Source organism: Schistocerca gregaria, chromosome 1, assembly GCF_023897955.1.
Source record: "Schistocerca gregaria isolate iqSchGreg1 chromosome 1, iqSchGreg1.2, whole genome shotgun sequence".
NCBI classification, from domain to species: Eukaryota; Metazoa; Arthropoda; class Insecta; order Orthoptera; family Acrididae; genus Schistocerca; species Schistocerca gregaria.
The window spans coordinates 331,621,463-331,648,537 of record NC_064920.1 but is presented as its reverse complement, the minus strand read 5'-3'; the positions used below and the strand labels follow the sequence as shown (position 1 = coordinate 331,648,537).

Sequence of the window (27,075 nt, the reverse complement as noted above, 5' to 3'; positions counted from 1 at the left end):
AGAACGCGTGGTTTGACGGCACTGATTTAAGTGTTGACCAGATCGTCATACTTGTTGCGTGCTGGATACGTAATTTTACATTGGACGAGACTACGTCTGAGTGAAAACTTGCAGTGAATACAGTTTCTGACTATTACAGTCTTTGTAGGGAGGTGGGTTATGTTATTGTCATTAATCATAGTGTCCATATTGGTGGTAAAAACAGAATTGTAGAAGTAGATGAGTCTCACATCATCACCTGCAAATGCATGAGAGGACAATTACTTAAGAATGGCGGAATCGAGCGGGAATCAAGAAAGACGTTTGTTTTACTTGTGTTTCCAGAGGAAAAGAAAAAGTAGTATCTATCATTAAACATTTCATTTTACGAGGTACGAAAGTGATCACCGATGGTTAGACATCGCACAAGACATTGAAAAACGAGGGAACTGATCATGAATTCGTCAATCATTCAACAGAATTTGTATCGTCCGACGACCCATCTCTGGACGCACAAAACACTGAGTGACTATGGAAGTCACTTAAATTGTCGGTTAAGAAAGAGGAGAGACTCGAAGTTCGAGATGAGTTGTATATCTTTCAATTTTTATATTTTCACTACTTTTGACTGTCTAGAAAATCTCTCTCCTGTTACACTTTCTCAATTTTCCTAAAATTGTGTCAAAAGTGTGAAGGATCTCTCACCTGTGAGATTCTCCCAGTGTACGACGACGATATACCTTATGAGTAATGTAAGCGATAGTATTAATTTTTTTAATTGCCCATACCACATACGGCATTGTGCATGAAGACGATATACCTGATGGGTAATGTAAGTGACTTTATTCATTTCCTTAATAAATTCCAGTAAGTGAAAAAAATGCTGTTACTCTTTCGTTTTTATAGTTTTCAGTACGTTCATCTTTTGTCGTCTGACTTGTCAACCTATCGAGAGTAGCGTGTTCGATTTAAACTGGTGTCCAAAATTAAAGCAACAAACAGAAATTTTGCAAAGTTGCGTTTATTTTAGCCACCAAACAATATGAACAGGTGACAGTAAAGTAGAAACAATGTAAAGGATTCAGAACGTAAACAACTGCAACATACGTAGTGGTAGACAAATATGATCTTCGTTTTTTCCAATTAACTGATTTAGACACACTTTCCGACAACTGGTTAATATGCTCAGTATGGGGTGTGACCACCTCTGGCATCAGTGCCGGCCGGTGTGGCCGTGCGGTTCTAGGCGCTTCAGTCTGGAACCGCGCGACCGCTGCGGTCGCAGGTTCGAATCCTGCCTCGGGCATGGATGTGTGTGATGACCTTAGGTTAGTTAGGTTTAAGTAGTTCTAAGTTCTAGGGGACTGATGACCACAGATGTTAAGTCCCATAGTGCTCAGAGCCATTTGAACCAATCTGGCATCAGTACAGCCCTGACGACGACTGGGTCTGCTGTAAATGATGCCATCAATCTCATGCTGAGGCAATACCGCCCACCCTTCCTGCAGAGCTGTTCTCAAGTCTTGGAGAGTGGTTGGAGTATGACAACGTGATGCAACCCATGTCCCTAGTGCATACCACGCTTGCTCTATAGGATTCAAATCGGGAGAGCGAGCAGGTCACGCCATTCGTGCAAATTCTTCCGCTTCCAAGAAAATATCAATCACCCTCGCTCTTTGAGGTCGAGCATTATCGTCCATCAGTACGAAGTCTGGGCCCACAGTACCTCCCAAAAATCTCACATGAGGCCCCCAGATCTCGCCACAATACCTGACAGTAGTTAAACCTTGCTGATTCAACCGTATAAGTTCATGAAATGGTGTTGGAGTGCTCAACATAATCTCTGGTCACACTTTTAGGAACCCTCCTCGATATCGGTCTCTTTCCACAATGTTTGGGTCCCGAAATCGTGTTCCACGTTCCCTCCAGATGCGAATACGTCGAGAACCACTCTCCAGACCAAATCAGGACTCATCTGTGGAAGACCATTGGCGCACTGTTCGACCTTCCAGGTGGCGTGTCGATGGTTCCATTCCAGACGTTCCCTTCTGTGGACGCGTCAGAGGTACACATACAGCAGATCTCCGGCAATAAAGGCCGCTCTGCCGAAGCCTTCTGTACACCGTTTGCCTCGATACAACACGTCCAGTAGGTGCTTCGAGGTCAGATGCCAGTTGCCGTGCAATCTAAGGCGGTACCGTCGTTTCGTTACAGCCAAGTAACGGTCCTCTCTTTCTGATATCACACGTGGTCTGCCCTGCTCTGATCTTCGGGATACAGTTCCGGTCTCTATGAACTGTCGCCACATCCGAAAAACAAGCCATCGCGCCACATCGCTTCGCAACTGTCCTGCTCGCATTCTTCCTACGTCTTTTCACCGCAGAGAATCTGGTAGGCGTCTTCACTGTGCCATACAGCACCGTCTATTGCTGTGTACAGAGCGATTGTGGTTTTGGAGTCCCCGCAAACACCACCCCGTTTGATAGGTGCCATGACGTCATCGTTGGCGTGGTTGTTCGTTGACCGAAACGCTATCTTCCGTGCAGAACACGATCGTACGGACATCTGCTTACAATTTGTCCTATTATATCGTGAATTAGACACAGGACGGGGAAATAGCGGTTTCTTGCTTTAATTTTGGACATGAGTGTATATCGCTCGTAGTGAGACCGCGATTTCGATGTGCGCCGTTCCTTGGAAATTACCGGGAAGTGTTTGTAGTAATATTCTGATCTATAGTCACACGACAAAGCAATTACGTGCTCAGTATGCTAAATATTACGAAATTCAAATTGCGCATGAATGTGCGACTCAATCAAGACTGAAGATTAGAGACAAAAGAAAACAGTGGCACTGTGACATTCATTGTAGAGTGAAACATAAAATCTATTTCCTCCTGGGAGCAACATTCAAACTAAACTCTCAGTAGTTTGCGTTTGCGAAGAGGATTACCTTTAATCGGACTGTACTGTACGCATGGGAAGCGGTAGTAGCAATAAATGAAACAAAAAAGCGAACCCCCAACGTACCTAATGGTCTACACACAAATCAAACGTCTAGTTTAATTGACTTGCATCAGATACCAGACGGAATACACGAGTCGTTCAGTGTAGCACAGCCGTGAAGCAAGCCTCATTCATAGCCCTTAATCGGCTATCACGGATCGTTAATCACAGTTCAGACGTGGCTTTCATTTCCATATTTGTTTGGAGTCTTGCAATTCGAAGCTCTGATACAAGAAAGATCGTTACAGAAAATGCTACGTAGGAGTAAAGAACGTTGCTACATGTGTCGGCACACTAAGAATTTGGTACGAGGCTAAACAACATTCGGAATCGTGTTTTGTTTCTTGATCGGAAAGCTTATCTGATGTACTACTGTAGGCATGTAATCAAGAAAGTACACATCATAGAGGGAAATAAAGCTTCAGCTTTGGTAATGAAGATCTTTGCCACTTTTTAAGAACATTTTAATTGTTTCGGTCTACTGCTCGAGATATGAACGAAGATTGTGTCCTCTCTCCACAGCGAAAGGACAATCGACGTAGGCCAAACAGAAGAGACGGACTGTACTGTACGCATGGGAAGCGGTAGTAGCAATAAATGAAACAAAAAAGCGAACCCCCAACGTACCTAATGGTCTACACACAAATCAAACGTCTAGTTTGATCTAAGCATTCACTATGGTGAAAAGCACTAGAACACAAAACAGTTTTAAGCATTTGTCTGGTAGACGCCTATTCACATCAATTCGTTTTTTCAGATAACTGCAATGATCATCATTTTCCGTTAATGTATTTCATAATACCCTAAAACCAGAAGAAAAGAAGCTAGCTTTACTACCATCCTCTTTCATTCCATGTATAGGTTTTGTACTATAAACACCATAAACAACGCGCGTTTTAGTTTTTTGTATATATTTTCAAGTCAGACACTTTTCCTTTATTCGAATACCTATTTCCAAACAATTCTCCGCATTTTGAATTTTAGATAATGCCGATACCTTGTGTAATTACATTTCAATTTATGACCTTCGTAATAGCAAAGTACTTATCGAGCTAAAATGTGCTTACTCTATTACAAAAGAATTTCTGTCAGCCTTTGAAGGGGCTAGGCATTGTACTTCACAATCATTAGTAGTTGGTTTCTGTGGAAAGTATCCCATAAAGAACATAGAACATACTCCGACGAATGACGAAGTTGCAGCACCAATAAGTCACGTGCGACTGAAATTAGATTTTGTACCACAGATTAGGAGAAAAAAAAAGCTTGACCTGTACGCCACGCTGACTTACGTAGTGAGGTTATAAAGAAGGGTGTATTGTCCGATCTTTTGAACTGCCTTACCCATCCAGTTAACCTATAGGTTAACGTGGACCGAATGAGGATGCAACTTTGAAATTTTTACAAATACAGATCGTTGCCGGAGCTGAAAGAAATTATAAGTGACAGAAAAAGGACTGAATGAAGACCAATCAAAACGCAACCCAATCCAGTTTAAGCCAAGCCAACCCAACCCGACCCAACCAAATTCAACCTGTCCCAACCCACTCCAGTCTAACCCAGTCATCGTTGGATATACGCCCATATAGCGACGGGGTAATATACAAGTGACTATAATTTATAAGACTGTAGAAAATATCTGACACTAACATCCAGCATACTGTGAAGGTTTCTTGTGATTAGAGTCTATTAGATGTCATTGCATCGAGTATGTAGAATTCGGGATCGTGAGTTGTATTTGGTGGTGCTTCAAACAAACGCACTTGGTGATTGCCCACTGAGACACTCAACAATGCTGGCTGCCGTTTGCAGTCACCACGGTAAGGTATAACACCAGTTACGTCAATCACGTTGACGTAATAGATGTTGAAGCGGGATTAGTCTGCAGATACTATTTTTGCCAGCTGACAAACCCACGAGGGCTTTCTCGTATAATTGCCGCCTCGGCCATTTGTGGTTTGTGGGCAATAGACGCCGAAGCAATGATGTGTGTGCTACCAGATGAGGCCACAGCAGACAAGTTCTCATCCATTGCGTCGATGCAGCGCTGGGTCAGCAAAGTGGACGTACATTGACGCACCTCCTCGGCGTCGAACCAAAATCATTCCGACTAAAAACGTGATATTTATCATCTGCACTTTTGTTAATTTTTTTCTCTTATACAATCAATTAGGAAGCTCTTGTGACTTTTAATTTCGGCCGCGAAACTCGAAACATCACGTTACACGAAGGTGAAGGCAGTAGAATGTCATGTACACTTTTGTTTCTATAATACCTGCGTATAAGCCTGCCTTTGTCCGTCCCCGGTAGCTGAGTGGTCAGCTCGACAGACTGTCAATCTTAGGTGCCCGGATTCGATTCCCGGCTGGGTCGGCGGTTTTCTCCCCTCAGGGACTGGTTGTTGTGTTGTCCTAATCATCATCATTTCATCCCCATCGACGCGCAGGTCGCCGAAGTGGCGTCAAATCGAAAGACTTGCACAAGGCGAACGGTCTGCCCGACGGGAAACACTCGTCACACGCCATTATTATTAGCCTGCCTTTTAATTTACGACTTCATTTTTATTAAGGCTAATGATCTACAAAATTTCACAAATTCCTACAGGATGTAGTACAGGCCAAAATTAGATGAAAAGTTTCTATCGGTACGCAAGCGACAGCATGCTACGTAATATGATCCAAAACGAAGCGAATAAAAAGGACATTCTTCCCGGGCTAATACCTCGGTTTCTGCAGGTGATAGAAAGGTAGGATGTAGCGTTCTGGATAGCCCTTGGGCTAGGAAACATTTCTACGCTCAACAGAAGAATCGTGTTAGTGTCGCCATCCTACAGTAAAGAGTCAAAGTATGAATATTACGCATTTCCTTCTGCTTAGGCAAATAGGTTGGTTCTTTGTCACGGCCTGCGTTGCACTGTAACGTTAGTTTACGGGCGGTTTTTTAAGAAACCACTGAAAAAGGGTTTTCTTTTCTATTTTGCGGTACGAAAACCGAGCTGCGGATTCCAAGACGACTACGCACAGCAGATACCTGAAATTTTTACGATGTATTGCTAAGATCCCCGCCTCGAAGAAGTTCGGAAATTTTCTTGATATCTCTAACCGTTTCCTAGATACGGACGTTCTACATGTAAAATACGCACATAAACTCCGGTATGAGTCGAAATCTAAGTAATAAATAACTGCAGCAAATTACTCAAATGGCAGCCTTATACTCTGTAGGTGTTTATCTAGAAATGTCAGTTTCCCGTTTTCAAAACTCTATATTAGCTCTTGGGCGGTTTCCTAGAAAGTCCCGAAAAAGCGATTTTCACCATTTTTTCGTACCAAAACCGAGCCGCTGATTCCAACGTGGCTTTACAATATATTCCTAAGAACGCGATCTCGAAAAGCTTTGAAAATTTTATTGATATCCTTATCCGTTTCCAACATACAGTGGTTACATTACGCAAAAAATACACATGTAAATTCTGATGTGAGGCGAACTCTAAATAACAAGTACATGTAGCAAACTGCTCACATTTTAACGTTATGTTATCTATCTCTAGACATTAATCAAGAAGTGCCACCTTTCTGTTGTCAAAAATCTTTAACCTTTATCGAGAAACACCCCAGAAACACTTTTTTGGGATATCAAGATCGAGTCGCAGAAAATAGGTGTAACTTTTACGATAAACTGCCTGTTGGCTTCTGTCTCGGGTTCTTCGGCCGACGTTCATCTAATGATTTTACTGACGTTTCGCCAACACGAGTAGCTGGTATTGTCAAAGCTTCACCCTCCATTGCCGGTGGTGAACTGGAGCCGAGCTCGCGGCCGCAGACTATATGTACCTAGCGCGCCAACGTCCGAGGGCTTCTCCGCGCCAGGTACATATAGTCTGCGGCCGCGAGCTTGGCTCCAGTTCACCACCGGCAATGGAGGGTGAAGCTTTGACAATACCAGCCACTCGTGTTGGCGAAACGTCAGTAAAATCATTAGATGAACGTCCGCCGAATAACCCGAGACAGAAGCCAACAGGCAGTTTGTCAACAAGTGGCCATGAAAGCCTTAACAATTTTGTACTTTTACAGTACTTTACTAAGTTCTCGATGTCGAACAGCCTTGAAAAGTTTCTTGAGGTCTTTATCCGTTTCAGAAACACTGAGGCTTAAAGTTAGCCTACTTCTGCACGTAAATCCGATATGAGGAGAAAATGTAGTTTAAAATGTGAGGTAGAAAGCGGAAATATGCTGTAAAATGTCTCGGTTATGCTCAGAAGGGTCCTGGGAATTCAATGTTTAGAAGACTCTGACTGAAGAAGGGAGACCAGCTGCCTCAGTATACCTTTCTCAGCGTCTTTAAAAATGTTACCGAAAATTTTGAGATGCGAACATATTCGTGCTTTTTTATGCTGAGAGAGGACGCAGTGGTGTAGAAAGAGCGACAGTGACAGTGACAGAATAGTGCTAGGAAAAGAGCGAAGAAGACTGCGCCAGTGGGAGAGGACTAAAGAGAAGGAGAAAGTGGAAGTGGGTGAGAGGCAGTGATAATGAGGCACAGTCTTTGAGAAGAGACAGCAGAAGTGGGAAGGAGTGAATGAGGTAGTGACAGTTAGAGCAAGAAGGAGATAGTGAGATAATGGAATATAGTTGTAGTAGGACAGGACGAAGGAGTCTGTGGCTGTGACGCAGAAGACAGTGACAGTTAGAGACACACAAAGAGATAATGACAATAAAATGGGCTGAATGAGTGTGTGAGAATGGGCAAGTGGGAGTGGATGGATATGAGCGACTTACAGTGATGGACTAGCGGCGGTGAGCGAGCTACATTTCGAGGATCTTGTGGGGGTGAGAGGTGAGCTGCACGTTAAAAAGGGCGCGGATACGTTCGCATGCCAACATTATTGGGAAAATTTTTGAAGGTTCTGAGGAAGATAGAATAAAACAACTGGTATCCCACTTTTCAATAAGTCTTTTAAACAGTAAAATATTGGCCTAGTTTGTGTTTCGATAGCACCATTTTTTCGTTGATTAATTATATGTTCGGAAACCATTGCCTGCTGAGAAATTGGCCAATGTGTCCTTAAATTCCCATCTGTCTGTTAGTAGAAGCAGACACTATAGGGAATGCTGCATATGTTTCCACGCATAACGAAACAGCATTCAGCCGTTCTTTGCAGTGAATCACGAATTCCTTCAGATATGCCTGGCTCCATTCCGGTTACGTCACATGCATACTTCACATGTTCCTGTAATGTCTGCACATTGTTGATAATGTGGCCATACATCAGGGCCTTTGAATGTCCGCTTAGCAAGAGATCCAAAGGACTCGGGTCCGCTTAACGGGAGGCCACGCTGCCGGACCTCCGTGACCAAGGGACCGCCCATGAAGCGTGATACGCATAAACCACAGCCGTTGTCCTTCTGAAAAGGTGAAATTCTACAACGCCGGTAATTCATCGTCGAGTGGACTGCAACAGCAGGATGGCCTACAGCACCGAACAGAACAAAGTACTCGTCAGAAATAAAGTAGCCTCAACATTTATTGTTTCCCGGACATATAATTATAGGAATTTTCTTCTAGTTTTGGCCAGTACTGCCTCCCATAGGAATACGTGACACTTTCTTTAAAACAACATGTACAAGCAAAGAACATGGACAACACAAACGACAAAAACGTCATTTACGTCGTTACATATCAAATAGCAGCATCTCACTAATCCACAGCTCTCTGGATGAATAAATTGGTTTGTATTTGCATAGGCTAGAGGGAAAGAAAGAAATGTGAAGGACGAACATATAGGCCGACAAGAAGGCAATCATTCTGTGCTGGCACTAATATTTCATGGTCCATCGTCTCCTCTTTTGTCCATAGGCTTTACGCACACACAATTCCCGTAGTAACATGGGTAGCACGAAGCGAAATGCCACTAAATGACAAACCCATTTCCTGGTGAGTGACCATTCTGTTCATTTCGAGCTCAGTCACCTGTTAATAATGCCCGATGCTCACGGAGCGAGCTTGATAGGTCACTAAACCTTCCAGTCACACAAGAGAGCACGATACTGGGACCGCGTGCACAATACTCCACATCTACATATCCACAATACCACCAGTTCTCTGTTTTGCCGATGACACCTGTATTTGCGCTCCACCAAAAGTTTATCATTCCCTCAGAATCCTTGAACGCCAAACACTCCGCCTCATCTACCGTATCCGCCTACCTTGCACCACTCGCATCTTGTATCACCTCAGCTTGAGCAGAACATTCTCTTCCCCCCCCCCCCCCCCCCCTCCCATCCACCCATTCCTCCTTTTCCAAAAGGTTTGTTCGGCAAGCTCCTATTCATCTTTTCTAACCAAATCCTTTCCAAAACACTCCCCCTCAGCAATACTCCTCACTACTGCTCACTTCCTATAAGACTGTAGACCTAAACAAGTTTTTACCTTTGAAGTTGATTTACTTACATATTTCTCAAAGGCAGTTCCGCGTAAGTTTGCTGTTTTAGCTGGTAGATTATGTACAGCAACATGTTCTGTGTGTTGAATAAAAAGAGCCCAACGACTGGAGGAAAGAAGTATTCAGATGTTGATTGGAATATGTTCTTAGAAATACTGGTGACAGCAGGGATGAAGTACAGCGAGTGAAAGGTTATTCCCAATTTTTACAGAAACCAGGGTGCAGAAGAACATAAAAGGGAGGGAGGCATGGAGGAGGGAGTGAGACGGGGTTGTAGCCCAGCTCCCACGTTATCCTATGTGTGCTTTGAGCAAACTAGTGGAAAGCAAACAGAAATTTGGAAAAGAAATTGCAGTTTAGGCATAAAAATAACTTTAGGGCTTACCGATTGCATGGTGATTCAGGGAGAGACGGACGGCAAAGTAGTTGGAAGACCAGCTGAATGCACAGTGTCATGAAAATAGTTTATAAGATGGACATCAACAAAAGTAAAACAAGACTAATGGATGAAATTAAATTAAATTAGGTGACGATGAGGGAATTATATTACGAAATGAGGCACTAAAGGCAGTTGATGACTTTTGCTGTTCCAGGAGCAAACTATTTGACGACTACAGAAGTAAAGAGGGTGTAAATTGCAGACTGGTAACAGCAAATAAAGCTCTTTCAGATAAATAACTATTTTCACCTCTAAAACAAATTTAAGTGTTAGGGAGTCTTATCTTAAAGCATTTGTCTGGAAGTGAAACGTGGACGACAAACGGAAGACGTAAGAAGACAATAGAAGCTTTTGAAATGTAGTGCAACAGAAGGCAACAGAAGACTGAGCGTCTATTGATTTTAATTATTGTATGGCATTTTGACGCATTAACATATGTATTAATGTGTCAAAATTTGGTTTTGGACAAAAACATAGGAGAGTCGGAAGAAGAATTTAAAAACCAAAGCCATTGGAAACTGATACGACTTGGAAGATTTAAGAATGGCATCCAAGTTTCTTGGCTAATTTTTGCAGATGATCCGGGAAACGAAGAGACGACGGCAATTAAACAGAAACTGTCAAGGAATGCGATGAAAGAGTTGGTCACCAAATATCCTTCCAGAAAATCATCGTAACATTCTATTCAAAAACTTAACACAAATTTCCAATAAGAGGGATACTTCAGGTATTTCGGCGAAATCCTTGAACCTGCAGAGAGAGAAAAATGACAAGGAAAATACGGATGCAAAATCTTTGTAGATCTTACCCACACAAACGAAAATCATGCACCATAACACAGTTAACAAGCACGATGTTTTGTACGCTAACGAAACGGTTACAGTCGACAATAAAAGTGATCCAAAAGATACCGTAAAAGAAGAACTAAAAATTCTAAGAAATACACTCCTGGAAATGGCTGTACAAGCAATGATCACACGCACGGCACAGCGGACACACCAGGAACCGCGGTGTTGACCGTCGAATGGCGCTAGCTGCGCAGCATTTGTGCACCGCCACCGTCAGTGTCAGCCAGTTTGCCGTGGCATACGGAGCTCCATCGCAGTCTTTAACACTGGTAGCATTCCGCGACAGCGTGGACGTGAACCGTATGTGCAGTTGACGGACTTTGAGCGAGGGCGTATAGTGGGCATGCGGGAGGCCGGGTGGACGTACCGCCGAATTGCTCAACACGTGGGGCGTGAGGTCTCCACAGTACATCGATGTTGTCGCCAGTGGTCGGCGGAAGGTGCACGTGCCCGTCGACCTGGGACCGGACCGCAGCGACGCACGGATGCACGCCAAGACCGTAGGATCCTACGCAGTGCCGTAGGGGACCGCACCGCCACTTCCCAGCAAATTAGGGACACTGTTGCTCCTGGGGTATCGGCGAGGACCATTCGCAACCGTCTCCATGAAGCTGGGCTACGGTCCCGCACACCGTTAGGCCGTCTTCCGCTCACGCCCCAACATCGTGCAGCCCGCCTCCAGTGGTGTCGCGACAGGCGTGAATGGAGGGACGAATGGAGACGTGTCGTCTTCAGCGATGAGAGTCGCTTCTGCCTTGGTGCCAATGATGGTCGTATGCGTGTTTGGCGCCGTGCAGGTGAGCGCCACAATCAGGACTGCATACGACCGAGGCACACATGGCCAACACCCGGCATCATGGTGTGGGGAGCAATCTCCTACACTGGCCGTACACCTCTGGTGATCGTCGAGGGGACACTGAATAGTGCACGGTACATCCAAACCGTCATCGAACCCATCGTTCTACCATTCCTAGACCGGCAAGGGAACTTGCTGTTCCAACAGGACAATGCACGTCCGCATGTATCCCGTGCCACCCAACGTGCTCTAGAAGGTGTAAGTCAACTACCCTGGCCAGCAAGATCTCCGGATCTGTCCCCCATTGAGCATGTTTGGACTGGATGAGGCGTCGTCTCACGCGGTCTGCACGTCCAGGACGAACGCTGGTCCAACTGAGGCACCAGGTGGAAATGGCATGGCAAGCCGTTCCACAGGACTACATCCGGCATCTCTACGATCGTCTCCATGGGAGAATAGCAGCCTGCATTGCTGCGAAAGGTGGATATACACTGTACTAGTGCCGACATTGTGCATGCTCTGTTGCCTGTGTACATGTGCCTGTGGTTCTGTCAGTGTGATCATGTGATGTATCTGACCCCAGGAATGTGTCAATAAAGTTTCCCCTTCCTGAGACAATGAATTCACGGTGTTCTTATTTCAATTTCCAGGAGTGTATACTCGGCTCTGAAAGAATAGTAGATGGGCACACGCTACAATGCACAAAAAACAACCAAAAAGCTATTGAATCTCTCGCCTTTTCAGACAAAGAAAACTGAAATTTATGGTGACATCCATAGACTCCCAGCAATGGGATTCACTCACAAAAGTTCGAAGTACAAAACAACTCAAAACCATACTCTGGATACAGTAGCTCAAAGTTATCTAGATAAGGCTTTTATAAGTTAATGTGACATATTTAACTGAGAAGTTCACAAATGGGAAGTACTGCCAGAGAATGCAGTCACCACCTGACCAGGGACGAAGGGACTGAAGAAATACGAAGGACCCTAGGAGAAAAAATGAGTTATTAGGAAGCTCCGAAGACTGAAACATAATAGCTTTGTGCGATGCGATAGGGCCCAGTCGGACCTAATTATTATTTATACAGAATGTAGAGTAAAATGCATATGTGCAGTATTTATGCTATGCAGCAGGAAGTCTTTTGGTCTACCATCGTATTATGTTATGCGACATTCTCCTGTGGTGTGTGACGATTTGTGGTCCTCCGCAATCACGAAGTGCAGAGGGCAGCGTACTCAATTTCTGTAAAAGGATATACACATCAGCCATGTTGGTTTCTATTTTGTTTAGCACTAATCAGGTGGTTTTTCGGTGATGCGCGGTATATGATTATTTTGTTGTCCAGTGCATTCTCGAGTCCACGCGTTGGTATGGTTGATTTTATCTTCCATAACGATTCCTGCTGTTTTTGTTGGTTGTCGCCTAGGGAGGCTCTGTTATCATTGGTATCATTAATATCTTGATGGATTGGTAGGTATCTGTTATGAACGATGGTGTTGCACTCGTTCGAGAGAACATTTACTGTTCTATGAATGTAAAAGAACAAAACTGAATCTTTCATTTTATTTGTCCTCCAATGACGCGTTTCTCCTTATACAAGGCAACTACAGATTGGCCTACGAGAGAAAGTACAATCTTTCACGTAAATGGCACGACGTCAATTTAGCATAATTGGACAAGCAGGAAAAAAACTCACCGGCAAAATATGGTGTTAAGCACATAGGATGCCGCGCATACAAAATTTCCAGCTGGAAACCGCCGTGGTCAGAATTCGAAAAAATAAACTTACTGGTTTAGATTTTAAATGAGCGAGAAATTGCGCTTAAAACACATGAAAGCCACAGCAGGCAGTTGCCCTTGTCAAATTTTTTAAAAAGGTCTCGTTCGATGTCCTATAAAATACTTATCTCGAGAATAGTCAAAAGTATTCAGAAGCAAATAACGAGCTTAATCTCACAAAAGGTACGTATATCTGTATAAATAAGCAGCGGGTTAGATTAGTCAGATGTGCAGAGCCTTGCATATCCACTAAAACGGGATCAGGCCTACATAGATGCATTGCACAGCAAAAATGTACGAGGCGCAGTCGGTCATGCTCCTGGCTAGGCATAGTATACGTAACCCATTGCAGATGGCGTATGTAGGTCATCGGTTGCCATAGCTATTAGGTTACCAAATACTAGCGCAAAGAAACATGATAAACAATACAATAAAGCCATATAAAAGTCCTTGCTTAAAATTGCTGGTAAAATGTTTACACAAATAAGTGATAATAAAGAATAGCCAACAAATTTCAAAAATCAAAAAGTGTAAAAGCATATATTGCAGTGGCGCAAACGAATAAAATCTTCACAAGGTTACCAAGAGATCTTATTTCTCAGACGGCCAGGCAGTGTTACGGCTAGAAATCACTTGGTACACTTTCATCCCTTCAGTCAAAATTAGGCCACAGACGCGCTAAGTGCCGTCATATTACTGTCAGTCACTTCAAAAAGTAAGAGAGAAAGCCACGCGGGGTAGCCGAGCGGTCTAGGGCGACTTTCACGGTTCGCGTGGCTCCTCCCGTCGAAGGTTCGAGTCCTCGCTCGGGCATGAGTATGTGTGTTGTCCTTAGCGTAAGTTAGTTTAAGTTAGATTAAGTAGTGTGCAAGCCTACGGACCAATGACCTTAGAAATTTGGTTCCATAGGATCTTACCACAGATTTCCAATAAGAGAGAATCAATACGCTTCTAGTTGAGGTTGTAGCCACTGCGTAGAATTTGTTTTGACAGCAGCAGCAGTCATCAGCAAGTGTTATTTAGATATTTTTTTGTGCATGTGAGCTGTTTGCGAAACTGGGGTACAATATTCAGCGTTTGAGAAGACACTGGAAAGAAGAACGAAGGGTAATTGTCGACATTCCCCAGGTTCCACCACACTTCCTTTTTTTAGCTTCAGGGATGTTTCTGTCAGGTGGTCTCCGCAAGATATTCTATCAATTGTTACTATCAGGTACCTTGGTGTTTTGTTGTAAGTGCAGCGTTTTCAATGGAAGCAGAATACCTCCGTTTTCGTGGGAAAAGATTAGATGGGTAGATCAGGCAACAGCTGAACAGGTACTAAATATAATCTGCGAAAAAAAAATTATTGCACAACTTGCCTAAGAGAAGGCATCCGTTGATAAGACACATCACGAGACATCAGAAATCGCCAGTTTTCTAATGGAGGGAATTGTGTGTGTTGAAAAGCCAATAGGGGAGAGAGAGGAAGAAGGCGAAATTTGTAGAAGGCGACCAAGACTTGTTTGCAGTTAGCTAGTTCAAGTGGGCGTGGCTTTGTAACGCCGAAATGCAGATAAAATACCTTCTACACCATTACAAATTTTCCGCCGTTTAATATCTGCTGATAAACTGTAATATACTGGTAAATGGAATGAGCGTATGACGTCATTGGCCAGGAGGTCCCTATTCGGAGAAGTTCGGCTGCCAAATGCAAGTCTGATTTCATTCGACACCACTTTGGACGAATTGCGCGCCGGTGATGAGGATGAAATGATGATGAGGACAACACAACACCCAGTGCCTGAGCGGAGAAAATCTGTAACCCAGCCGCGAACAGAACCTTGGCCCGCTTGCATGGGAGGCGAGCACGTTACCACCCAGCTAAGCAGGCGGACAATATACTGGTAATTCTACGTCTACATCTACATTTATACTCCGCAAGCCACCCAACGGTGTGTGGCGGAGGGCACTTTACGTGCCACTGCCATTACCTCCCTTTTCTGTTCCAATCGCGTATGGTTCGCGGGAAGAACGACTGTCTGAAAGCCTCCGTGCGCACTCGAATCTCTCTAATTTTGCATTCGTGATCTCCTCGGGAGGTATAAGAAGGGAGAAGCAATATATTCGATACCTCATCCAGAAACGCCCCCTCTCGAAACCTGGCGAGGAAGCTACACCGCGATGCAGAGCGCCTCTCTTGCAGAGTCTGCCACTTGAGTTTGCTAAACATCTCCTTAACGCTATCACGGTTACCAAATAACACTGTGACGAAACGCGCCGCTCTTCTTCAGATCTTCTCTATCTCCTCCGTCAACCCGATCTGGTACGGATCCCACACTGATGAGCAATACTCAAGTATAGGTTGAACGAGAGTTTTGTAAGCCACCTCCTTTGTTGATGGACTACATTTTCTAAGGACTCTCCCAATGAATCTCAACCTGGTACTCCCCTTACCAACAATTAATTTTATATGATCATTCCACTTTAAATCGTTCCGCACGCATACTCCCAGATATTTTAGAGAAGTAACTGCTACCAGTGTTTGTTCCGCCATCATACAATAAAGGATCCTACTTTCTATGTATTCGCAATACATTACATTTGTCTATGTCAAGGGTCAGTTGCCACTCCCTGCACCAAGTGCCTATCCGCCGCAGATCTCCCTACATTTCGCTACAATTTTTTAATGCTGCAACTTCTCTGTATACTACAGCATCATCCGCGAAAAGCCGCATGGAACTTCCGACGTTATCTACTAGGTCATTTTATATATTCTTAATCTGTAAGCTTTATGGCAGAAACTATAAAACGTAATGGATACAATTGTGTATTTACTTGTCAATGTATATAACTGATTGTAATTGTAATGCAAATATTGTAAGTTGCTCGGTAATAGCCTAGTGAACTTTATTTAAATGTAACGACAGCAACGACGAAAGGGCAGTAGCCGTGCCGTCGCTCATCTTAGCGTATGGAGAGTCTCTGTCGCGTTGCGAAAAGAGAGGAAGCAGAGCAGCTTGAGTCGTGAAAGAGTGCGGGAGTGTCTGTTGGTCGCTCCGGCAGACGCGGTGAGCAGCTATGATGGCGCCAGTGTAGGCGCGCTCACTTGGTTAACCCGTGGTCAGTGAGCGCACGGTGGGAGTGGGCAGGTGGAGGAGGCTGCAGCCATACCTACTGCCTGTCCCATAACTATCCTCCGCTATAGAAACGACTCGTGGTTCGCAACCATCAGCTAAAGACGGCAGCACCTCATTGTCGTCGGCTACATTCTTCGTCGGCCGCACAGCTGCAACATCGTAAAACAACTGACGACGTGTAACTAGTACTGCACAGGCAGTACCCAGTAGCATTTCTTTCACAAAGTTAAATAACTAACTTTTTTGGCTAATAACCTGCAGTGCACTTGTGTGTCACTGTCCTCAGACATTATTACCAAGCAGTGTCCCTTTCCTTTCCAGGCAATCACCGAGTGTTGTAAAAATATGAACATTGATTAACTATCTACTGCCACTGTTATTTGTTTACAAATGACTAGTTTCTGTTTCAATTTTGCTACCCCAATAACTTTCATTCTTATATTGCATAACAGAGGCTTAACTAATTTGCAATTTTGAGTATTAACTTTAGTCACTTAAAGTTACGTAAAATTTCACTGGCAAAACTAATAAAGATAAGCCACAAATTTAGAGTGTGCGATTTCATTTATTCCGTATTTAGCTAAGCGAGGGACTTCCGCTGGCTTGGTATTATTTCATTTTAAAAGTAAGTCAGTTCCTCATTTGCTTAAAGTGAATCAATTTAACCTCTCAATAATTAAAGTAAATTGCTTGCTTTTTTCCAAATTTTGCGTTACGTTAAGCTGACGTTACTGAAAGTAATTTTTTACGTAACAAAGTTTCAGTCATAGTTGGCCACTGATTTAACCCGTAACTTCATTTAACTTTGCTTTCAAAATTTAGTATTTCAGAGTTAGTAATTGCAAACGCAGTGCTTCCTGATTCATTTATTTTCTTCTGTTGTATATTGGAAAAGTGTGACAACCTTCTGTTGCAATGCCAGTGATTATTTGCGTAATTTTCTTTGCCATTTCTTTTCTTAAGATTCGAGATATTCATTGCCCTAGTGGTCTGGTGACCGTTTAATTGAACCCTTTTTTTGCTAATCAGTATTTATCACATGGTACCTTTTTCCCCCCTGTGTGGTTCGTGAGTGATTTCACTAAATTCCATCCACTTCAGAATTATTGTCGATATGTAGACTAGGTTCAGAATAGATTCATCCTTCAGAAGGGTCTGTTGTATGTTGTACACTTTCCTCCTAGTAACTGGTATTATTTTCCTTTCGTAACGATGGCCTTACTCATTGTAAAATTTCACTAGGCATACGCGATCACCGTGATTTATGTCAGTCTGATAGGTTGGTTAGGAAGGGTAATGTTACTGTTTGTGAAAGTTATGCAAAGTTTTGTACATGATAGACAGGGGTGGAGAGTTGCATCAAACTAGTCGTCGAACTCAAGACGACAACAGCAAAACTGGCGTTTCGCTCTTTAAAAGTTTCATTTTAAGATGTGAGAGCTTCTTCAGGCGACTACGTACTGCTCCGGCAGGGATCGTGAAGAAATTATTCCATTAATCGCAGCAGGCACAGAGAAATTTATTTGATAGTTATTTTTCTCACATTCGACTGGAATGAGAAGGAACTCTAGGGTACTAAGCTAAGTAACTTTTGCGTTGCACTTCGCAGTGGGTTGCTGAATATGTACGCAAATGTAGACTCCATCCATTACGAGTCGTCGTGAATTCGGGCATCACGGCTTGCCTAAAACGCATTTCACCTGTGGAGATCGAAAGGCGCTGGTTGCTACGTTAAATGTTGGGCCGCTTAGATTAAAGCGCTGATGGAAAGTTCCCGTAGCATAACGAAACGTGGAAGACACGCGAAGAGAGGCCGGCGTTGCCATAGCAACAGTACCTGCGAGAGGGCGACGAGGCGCTGCGAGGCGGAGAGCGCGGCCAGCAGGTGCAGGCGGCGGTGGTGCTCGCGCAGCAGCAGCAGCTCGTGGTCGCGCGCGCAGTCCATGGCGGAGGGGCAGCACGCCGGCAGCGGCAGCCGCAGCATCTCTGCCCGAGCCGCCTTCTGCGCCGCGTGGTTGCTGGCCGAATCGCGCCGGGCGGCCAATGCGCATGCGCCGCTGTTTAAACGAGCCGCAACACGTGCTGCGCCCACACGACTCCTGTCCGCTGACAGGCACGCATTACGGCAGGGGAGAGGGCGGGGGAGACTCTTTAAGACACTGAGGAGCCGAGGCAGCAAACAGACGCCGTCACATTGTCTCACAATTTGAGAATGTCAGCTTCGTATCTTGACAGGGCGCATCACAGTTTGCACAAATTCATTGTATGAATGCGTGGTGTCTGTTCTTTCGGACATATCCGAAAGAAGAGACCACTCATTCATATAATTGATTCGCCTAGATGGGCAATGGATCCACCTTCTTCAATGCGGATGTACAAGCACGTCCGAAATCATGCGGGAATCTGAGAGTAGCGAGCATGGAGAAATAGACGGACTGTGGATAGGTGTCGCTCGGTGGGGATGTGGATTAGAGAGCCTGTATACAGAGAGAGTGGCCATAGGTGAAGTTGTCCGTGATTGGTTGATTAGCTTTGGCAGAAAAATCGTGCCAAACGCCTCTCGCGCTTCCTATGTTCGCCGTCATTTTGAGCTAAATTGACGTTCAGAGGACTTTTGAAAACGATTTAAAAGGTATTTGAATTATTGAGAGACTTTTTATACTTTGTGCATGCATATTCGATTTAATTGTATATCGTTTTTAGTGCGTAATTAGCGTTTGCGATCTTAAATACGAGTTGAAATAATGAAGCGTTTTGTGATGAAGTCGGTAGGCCTAAATGTTTGAAGTAAACACATTAGTAATTGTACAGTATTATTTTTGACGTCTGTAATTCGTTATGCACACGTTCGTAAACGATGACAGGTTTGCTGCTTTTGGTTGTTCCAATAGAGTCGAAGATGGATTTCGCATGTTAGCATTTCCACGCAATGAAGAAAGACGAAAGCATTGGGCAGTCGCAGTCAACTGGGCTGACATAAATCAAACAGGAGCCTTGTGGAAACCAACCAAGTACTCTTATCTATGCGAAGTAAGTCATTTTTGCTTTTTACCACATATAAAACAACTTGCAATATACATAGTTAAATTTGAAAACAGACCTGTGAATTGGGTGTGTGAAAATTATTATAACACATTATTCTTATAAACAAAGGCATTTAACGAATGATTTCGCCATATTGTCTTGTGCTTTTGATTCGGTGAGTGTGTACTCTACTACTGGCCATTCAAAAGTCCCGCCCGCAGTTTGGCAGAAAAATGGCCGCCGTATCGTCCGGTTGGCCACACTCTCCCTATACAGGCTCTCTAAGGCTAGGCGCAAATTGAGACGCGTATAGCGCGTGTGGCGCGACGCAGCGCAGCGCGCGTTTTTGTAACATCACAGCTTCAAATGGGACTGCGCAAATTGCGACGCGAAGCGACAGGGACGCGACACGCACCTGCGCCAGGTCGCGCGGCGTTGTGGTTGAGGCACAGTTTCTCTCTCCGGGCGTCGCGCTTCCCTCGCTAGCACCGTGGGAAATTTGAGGCGGGGAGCGGAAGAGTAGCCCGGCCATACGCTCACATCGGCACGGCGCATGTGAGCAGTGGTAGTATTGCCCATATGATAAATTTTGCCTTACTGTGTACTAAGATTTATGCCTTTGGGTAGTGTTTTGTTTTTCGCCATTTAAACGCTCCAGCGTTCTTTGTTTATACGTTATACTTTTCTTTTATTTATATCTGTATAGTTTTGTTTTTCTTCTGTCAAAAAAAATGCATACTTCAATAACTGATGAGCCATTTGCCGCGATGTTTTCAGATCGCAAGGAGGGACAGAGGGTAGTGAACAAGGAAAATTACAAAATCATGTGATTACGAATCAAGGCAGGAAAGTAAAACAAGGTCATCTTGTCGCTGTCTAGTATGCTAGAGTATCTGTACGATCTGTTACAAAAATTTAGAAAGGAATCATCTCCACAGGTGTGATCCCTTTGTGCTTCTGGTAAAAAGCGTCCAAGATCTGAAGTATACAAGTCTCACTGTGATTACTCTGATATGTATGTAATAATGTAATACAACACACTGTACTACATGCATGTGAACATCATATTTCCACTGCAACTAGAAACAGTCGAAAAGCAGACAAAACAATGTTTTAATTGGTTCATCGTGATGAGAAAAAGCATTTCAATTGTTTCATGGACTTTATCAGCATTAATAAACTAATTATATAACAGGCTACACAAATGACGAAAATGATCTGTATTATTACGAAAGTAGGAATATCCTAAAAGATTGTTATGATTGGATATATTTAATTGGTTGAAATGTACTGCTAACAAAGGCAAATCTACTTTCATGGCAATGTTTTTCGAACTCCAACTCACAAGGCACACATGGCTAGCTTGTGCATTCCTGTGCGCGCATTATACTTCGCTGCTGACAATACACCGACCATTGTGTTGTGCGATAGATCAATTGTTTATTTTTCTCAATAACAACTATTTCTTTCGCGATCACGCATTGTCAGTTTGGCAAGCTTTTGGTGAGTAACCAGTAACTGGCATGTACCTATCATTCCGCCTGAAGGAACGCTCGTCATTATTTGAACACTACTCAGATCAAGAGAAGGAATGAAATCCTTCGGTAAGTTTCCATTCCAATCGCTCAGTGTTAAAAATACGATGGGTTACGGGGATTCCACCAAAATTCCAACAGAATTGCCAATCAGTTTTTGTGTGAGTTGTTAACCTTTCCTCATTCGAATAAGCTTCACCATTTATGAGTAGAGGCCACATTTCTCTTGGCGTCTGGTTTAATTGTACTTCCTTTGTCACAATGTAATTTGCCAAACTCATCTCACAGCAGGTATTGAGACAAAATTCCGAAACGGAGGGCCTCATTAAACATGTAAGCCGGCCGAGGTGACCGAGCGGCTCTAGGCGCTACAGTCAGGAACCGCGCGACCGCTGCGGTCGCAGGTTCGAATCTTGCCTAGGGTATGGATGTGTGTGATGTCCTTAGGTTAGTTAGGTTTAAGTAGTTCTAACTTCTAGGGGACTGATGACTTCAGAAGTTAAGTCCCATAGTGCTCAGAGCCATCTAAACCATTTTTAAACATATAATTGGCAATCACGAATAGCTTACGAAAAACCTCATAATATCGGTTTGCAGTAACATAAAAGAAGAAATTTCATGTTTATTTTCGTACTAGGAAGCTCTTGTTTCGCTAGATGTCGATAAATCTTAAAAAATTACAGTCACTGGAGTGAAATAAATAATAAAGGAAGTATAAGCATGAAACTTCCTGGCAGATTAAAACTGTGTGCCCGACCGAGACTCGAACTCGGGACCTTTGCCTCTCGCGGGCAAGTGCTCTACCATCTGAGCCACCGAAGCACGACTCACGCCTGGTACTCACAGCTTTACTTCTGCCAGTATCCGTCTCCTACCTCCCGAGTTCGAGTCTCGGTCGGGCACACAGTTTTAATCTGCCAGGAAGTTTCATATCAGCGCACACTCCGCTGCAGAGTGAAAATCTCATTCTGAAGTATAAGTAGTTATATATCGCCATAGATAAGAAATTTCCTTGTGTCTAATAATTGGCAAAATACTTTCCTCCTTGTGTGTTATCACTTGCCAAACTTAAGTTTCGATGTCTCAAGCGGTTTAGGAGATATGAGAGATGTTGCGAGTATTTCATTCTCGCGGGCGTGAGATCGGAAGTGAGCGCGCTACATGGGATCCATTTTCTCGAGATCGGAAGCAGATGGAGATCTCCTCCCAAGTCTAAACAAAAAATCAGCATGTTAGCTAAATTTCATACGCAGCAACATATGGTGTAATACGCACCAAACGCAAACTCGTAGCGACCCCTAATTTTCGGTGCAAACTTTTTGAGTTTTGTGTAGGGTCTTACTAAAATGTGTTCATCACAATTAAAATGGTGATTAGCGAGGTGATGGGCACTTCGCCAAGAAGCTGACATATAACGCTACAAGTAAGGCAAAAGCCATATATTTTCAGAGAATGGTTTCTATAAAATCGTTTGAGAAAGATAAGAGGTTGCGTGCGCTTCGGTTCAGTCGGCACAGAGCGTCGCCAGTCGGCGCGTACGAAGTACGGTGTACGCGTCGCAATATGCGCTGCACCCGCGCGACCCGTGTGGCACGTGCGTGTCGCGCTGTAGTGTCGTATCACGTCACACGTGCTATACGTGTCTCAATTTGTGCCTAGCCTAATGTGGGTCGGCCGTGAGGCGTCCCGAGACAGTCCGCGTAGGTGCGCTAGCACTGCGTGCACGATGGCGCAGTGGTTAATGCATCTGCCTAGTAAACAAGAAATCGCAGGTTCGCAACCCGGTCTAGTAAACATTTTCACTCAGCGCCGTTGATTCCGCGTAATGTCCCGAGGGGGCTGACATCAGCTATCCCTTCCCTTTGCTTTCTCCCCCCCCCCCCAACCCTTCAATTTACATAAAAATTAATGCTCTTGTCGGTGATTCGAACGCACAATATTAGTAGCACTGTGGTACATCACCACACACGGTACACAGCTATAACCACAGAGGGCGCTACCAGCCGGCATTTTGAAGAGTGGCGCCGTCACATTGATGGCGCAGACAACAGGAGACTAATTATGCTTCTACCACAAGAACTCCGCTCCAGCTGCCTCTAGTTATATTAGCCGCCACAGAGTGCGCTGCCACCACAAACTACGAGGGTCACTCCACACTATTTTTTTAAAATCCATCTTTTGTTCTACATGTTTGAAAGTTTTACAGTGTGGAGATACATCCATTAGGAACAATATTTTCATTTCTCCATATAATTACCATCCCTTTCAACTGCCTTACGCTACCTTGGAACCAGCGCCTATATACCCGCACGGTAAAATTCTCGACCAACCTGTTGGAGCAATTGTTTGGCAGCGTGCACAAGGGAGTCATCATCTTCAAACCTTTTTCCACGAAGAGAGTCTTTCAGTTTTCCGAAGAGATGATAGTCACATGGAGCCAGGTCAGGACTGTAAGGCGGGTGTTTCACTGTTGTCCATCTAAGTTTTGTGATCGCTTCCATGGTTTTTTGACTGACAAGTGGCCGTGCATTGTTGTGTAACAGCAAAAAATCCTGCTTTTGCCGCTGTGGTCGAACATGACTCAGTTTCTTCAGTGTCGTCACATATGCATCAGAATTTATGGTGGTTACACATTGTCTGGAGTGTGTGAAGTACGAGGCCTGCCGCTGCGTGGACCGTGTAATATTTCTGGCTTATTCAGCCATCATATTGGGCTCCAGGAAGCTATCCCCAGGGCAGTGGAGATGCAAGAAGCATAGAGATGACGCAATGTGGGATGAGGTACCGGTGACAGATGTTAGATTCGGTACCATTCCCGTGAGAAAGACCGCCTGCATGATGCATTTGCTCTGTGATTGGCTGCTGTGTTCAGCGGTAGGGCGCGAAAACGTTAAACTTTAGTTGCCATTATTAATTAGACCTATCATCCAAATTACTTCATCTTTATATAAACATCTCTCAACAGCCAGCTACCAATCAGTCATTTCAAAATTATTAAAATCAAAGTATTACTAAAACAAAAGACTGACGATATTACTGGCGATGCACTTCGGTGGCGTTCGCGTCATGCCTTGCTGGCTTGGCGCGCGAAGTGTCCCTGGCAGTCCGGCTCTCCAGTTCTGACCATTCCAGCAGACAGACATGTTGTCTGTTATAGCAGTATTTGTTTCATGCAGTTTTATTTAATACAGTTCCAACCGTCGCTAGGTACAGACATGTTGTCTGTAATAGTAGTATTTGATTCATGTAATTTTATTCTCCAGTTCTGACGGTTCCAGTAGACAGACGTGTTGTCTGTGGCAGGATGTATTTCATTTTATTTTAGCCAGATATAATATAATGACTGTGGAAATATATGTTCAATACGTTGTGGTCAAGAATAGTTTCTCGTGTCTATATCAATAAAATCGCTAGTGGCATCCCAAATGAGTTATAGTTTATTCGTAGCAGCAGTTCCTTGCGAACTCAATTTCAGCCTCAAGAAAAGGAATCCACGACCTGCGTGCTGTTTTCTGCACTGGGGACATCATCATCATGAAGACAGCAGGTTAGTGAAGTGTACAAGAACTTATGTATTCCACACAGGGCAGTGGAAACAACTAGGCACCTCACGTGTACTGAAGACACGGTACAAGTGTGCTCAGTGACACGTCATCTGCAGCAATGCAGAGGAGGTAAAGAAGGATGAATGTATTAACACTATCTCACTTTTATTCCTTTTTTCTTGCCGTAACAGTCCTCAATATTGCCGTGCACGCTTTCATAACGTAACCTGTTTGCCCACCGATAAACTGTACTGCGATCGGCAGCAGCATCCCAAAACATCTTTTTAAACCTCTTGTGGATATTTCCCACTGTCTCGTTTTCACAGAATAGGAATTCTATGACAGCACGTTGCTTCTGACGAACGTCAAGTGTAGCAGCCATCTTGAAGCCGAGCTATGACGACGCCACTCACGGAAACAGGTTGAACTAAGTTTGAAAACAAGCGGGAAGGATGTATCTACACACTGTAAAACTTTCGCACATGCAGAATGAAAACAGTATTTTTACAAAAATAGTGTGCATTTCTTTTGGAGTGACCCTCGTACACTAGAAGTAAATGATAATTAATTGAAAACCTCAGCTGCTGACAGGTGTTGCTGATATACCTCGATGGGGACAGCTGACAATGTGGGCCCCGACCGGGACTGGAACCCTTGATCTCCCACTTACATGACAGACGCTCTGTCCATCTGAGCCACCGAGGACACAGATGAATAGCACGATTGCAGGGACTTATGCCTTGCACGCTTCCTGTGAGATCCCCATTCCCAACTGTCAAATGGCTCTGAGCACTATGGGACTCAACTGCTGCGGTCATCAGTCCCCTAGAACTTAGAACTACTTAAACCTAACTAACCCAAGGAAATCACACACATCCATGCCCGAGGCAGGATTCGAACCTGCGACCGTAGCAGTCGCACGGTTCCGGACTGCGCGCCTAGAACCGCGAGATCACCGCGGCCGGCCCAACTGTCCACAATCTACATACGTACCGGTTGCCCGAACTCTTACGGGAATCGTCACGTTAGTGTGCGCGAGTAATGAGTGGATGGGCTAATATCTATTAGGAACATTACGTATGTAGATTGTGGACAGGTGGGAATGTGGGTCTCACGGGAAGCGTGCAACGGATAAGTCCCTGCATTCGCACTATTCACCTGTGTCCTAGGTGGCTCAGATGGACAGTCTGCCTTCGGCAGTGACACCGTGCGGACCGTGTTGCCTGCCGGCCGCGCTGTGGTTCGCGCGCCTGTTTGTTTACGCCGGAGCAGCTTCGCGTGTGCGGTGTTGTGAGTCTAAACGAGATGGCACACTCGTACAGAAAAACGACTTTGAAGTTCAGTTTTGCGAACGACTATACACGACCAAAGGCACACGAGATCGGACGTTTCTTAAGAGAAGAAGTAAAAATCGATCCACAGGAAAGCGTGGGAATCAGTTTATCGATCGTTTCAAGCGTCGTCTATGTCAAGCTTGTTGACGAGGCTGCTTGCGAAAGACTTCTACAACAGTCACCGAACGGGTATCGTTTCTGTCATGCCGACGGGAATGCTGGTGTGGTTACAGTCGATCACGCGGGAATGGGGATCCGCACTACACGAGTCTTCGAGCTTTCATTTGAGGTCACGTCTGAACTTGTTATGGACGCCTTTCGACCATACGGCACAGTTCTATCCCATGTGGCCGAAAAATGGACGAGTTTTACCACGTACCCCGTTTTAAATGGGGTGAGACAAATACGGATGGAACTGCGAAAGCACGTCCCCTCTTATTTGTACTTGCTCGGGGTGCGAGAAAGGAGGTCACGTCCGTTCGGAATGCCTCCAGCGACGTTTAGTGCAAACTCCTCGGGATGACGTTCAGGCGCCACAACAGATGACTGTCTTACCGTTGACCTTTGTGGAAGCCCTGAGAGGTGACGTGATGGAGATTTCCGATGGGCACCAGTAGCTGCCACCTATAGAGAACACGGACACCAACGGACTGGAACTCCGACCACCGGTTCCACCACAGCAGACACAGGACACCACACAAGAAACGCAGCTGATGGCCACTCCAGACTCAACCGTGGTGGCTGCCAGTGCTTCCACCGGGAGCGTGATACGCCAGGCCCAAGACGGAGGATACGCAACCCAAACAGCCGATGCGGAAGCAAGGCAACGGAAACAGCGTTCGCCGAAGAGAAGAAAGAAGCATCGACTGACTTCTTCTGACGATAGCCACAGTCCTGAGGGGACAGTGGACGACAACGACAGTATCGACCTGAGACCAGTGGATTCAACAGATACCGAGATGACGGTGCAGGAATTGCACAGCGACGATAACTTGAACTCTCCTTCTGGTGACCGGAAGGCAGAAGTGGAGATGACAACTGTCCAACATCAGAGCGGTGACAACGTTGTCTCCCATCCTTCGACCAGTTCCGGATATATGCTGGGGGACTGGGCCCAAGAAATGGACCAACAGGAACAGAATTAAAATAGGAACGCGACGATTGAGGATAGTCCTGGCCAGAGGCCGGGAGGGGGTCAGGAAATGTTGAACAACTTAGTGTGGTGAGGAGCGC

The 27,075-nt window shown here is 44.6% G+C and overlaps 1 protein-coding gene across 1 annotated transcript in view; it reads right to left on the bottom strand.

Annotated features, from left to right (window-relative positions):
• Positions 1–18,397, bottom strand: part of LOC126290925 (forkhead box protein L1-like) — a 63,498-nt gene extending 45,101 nt beyond the window's left edge. Inside the window, exon 1 of the mRNA XM_049984957.1 lies at positions 18,242–18,397. Coding sequence (XP_049840914.1) covers positions 18,242–18,388 — 147 coding nt within the window. The 5' untranslated portion in view covers positions 18,389–18,397. The remainder of the gene's footprint in view (positions 1–18,241) is intronic.
• Between the last annotated feature and the right edge of the window lie 8,678 nt (positions 18,398–27,075).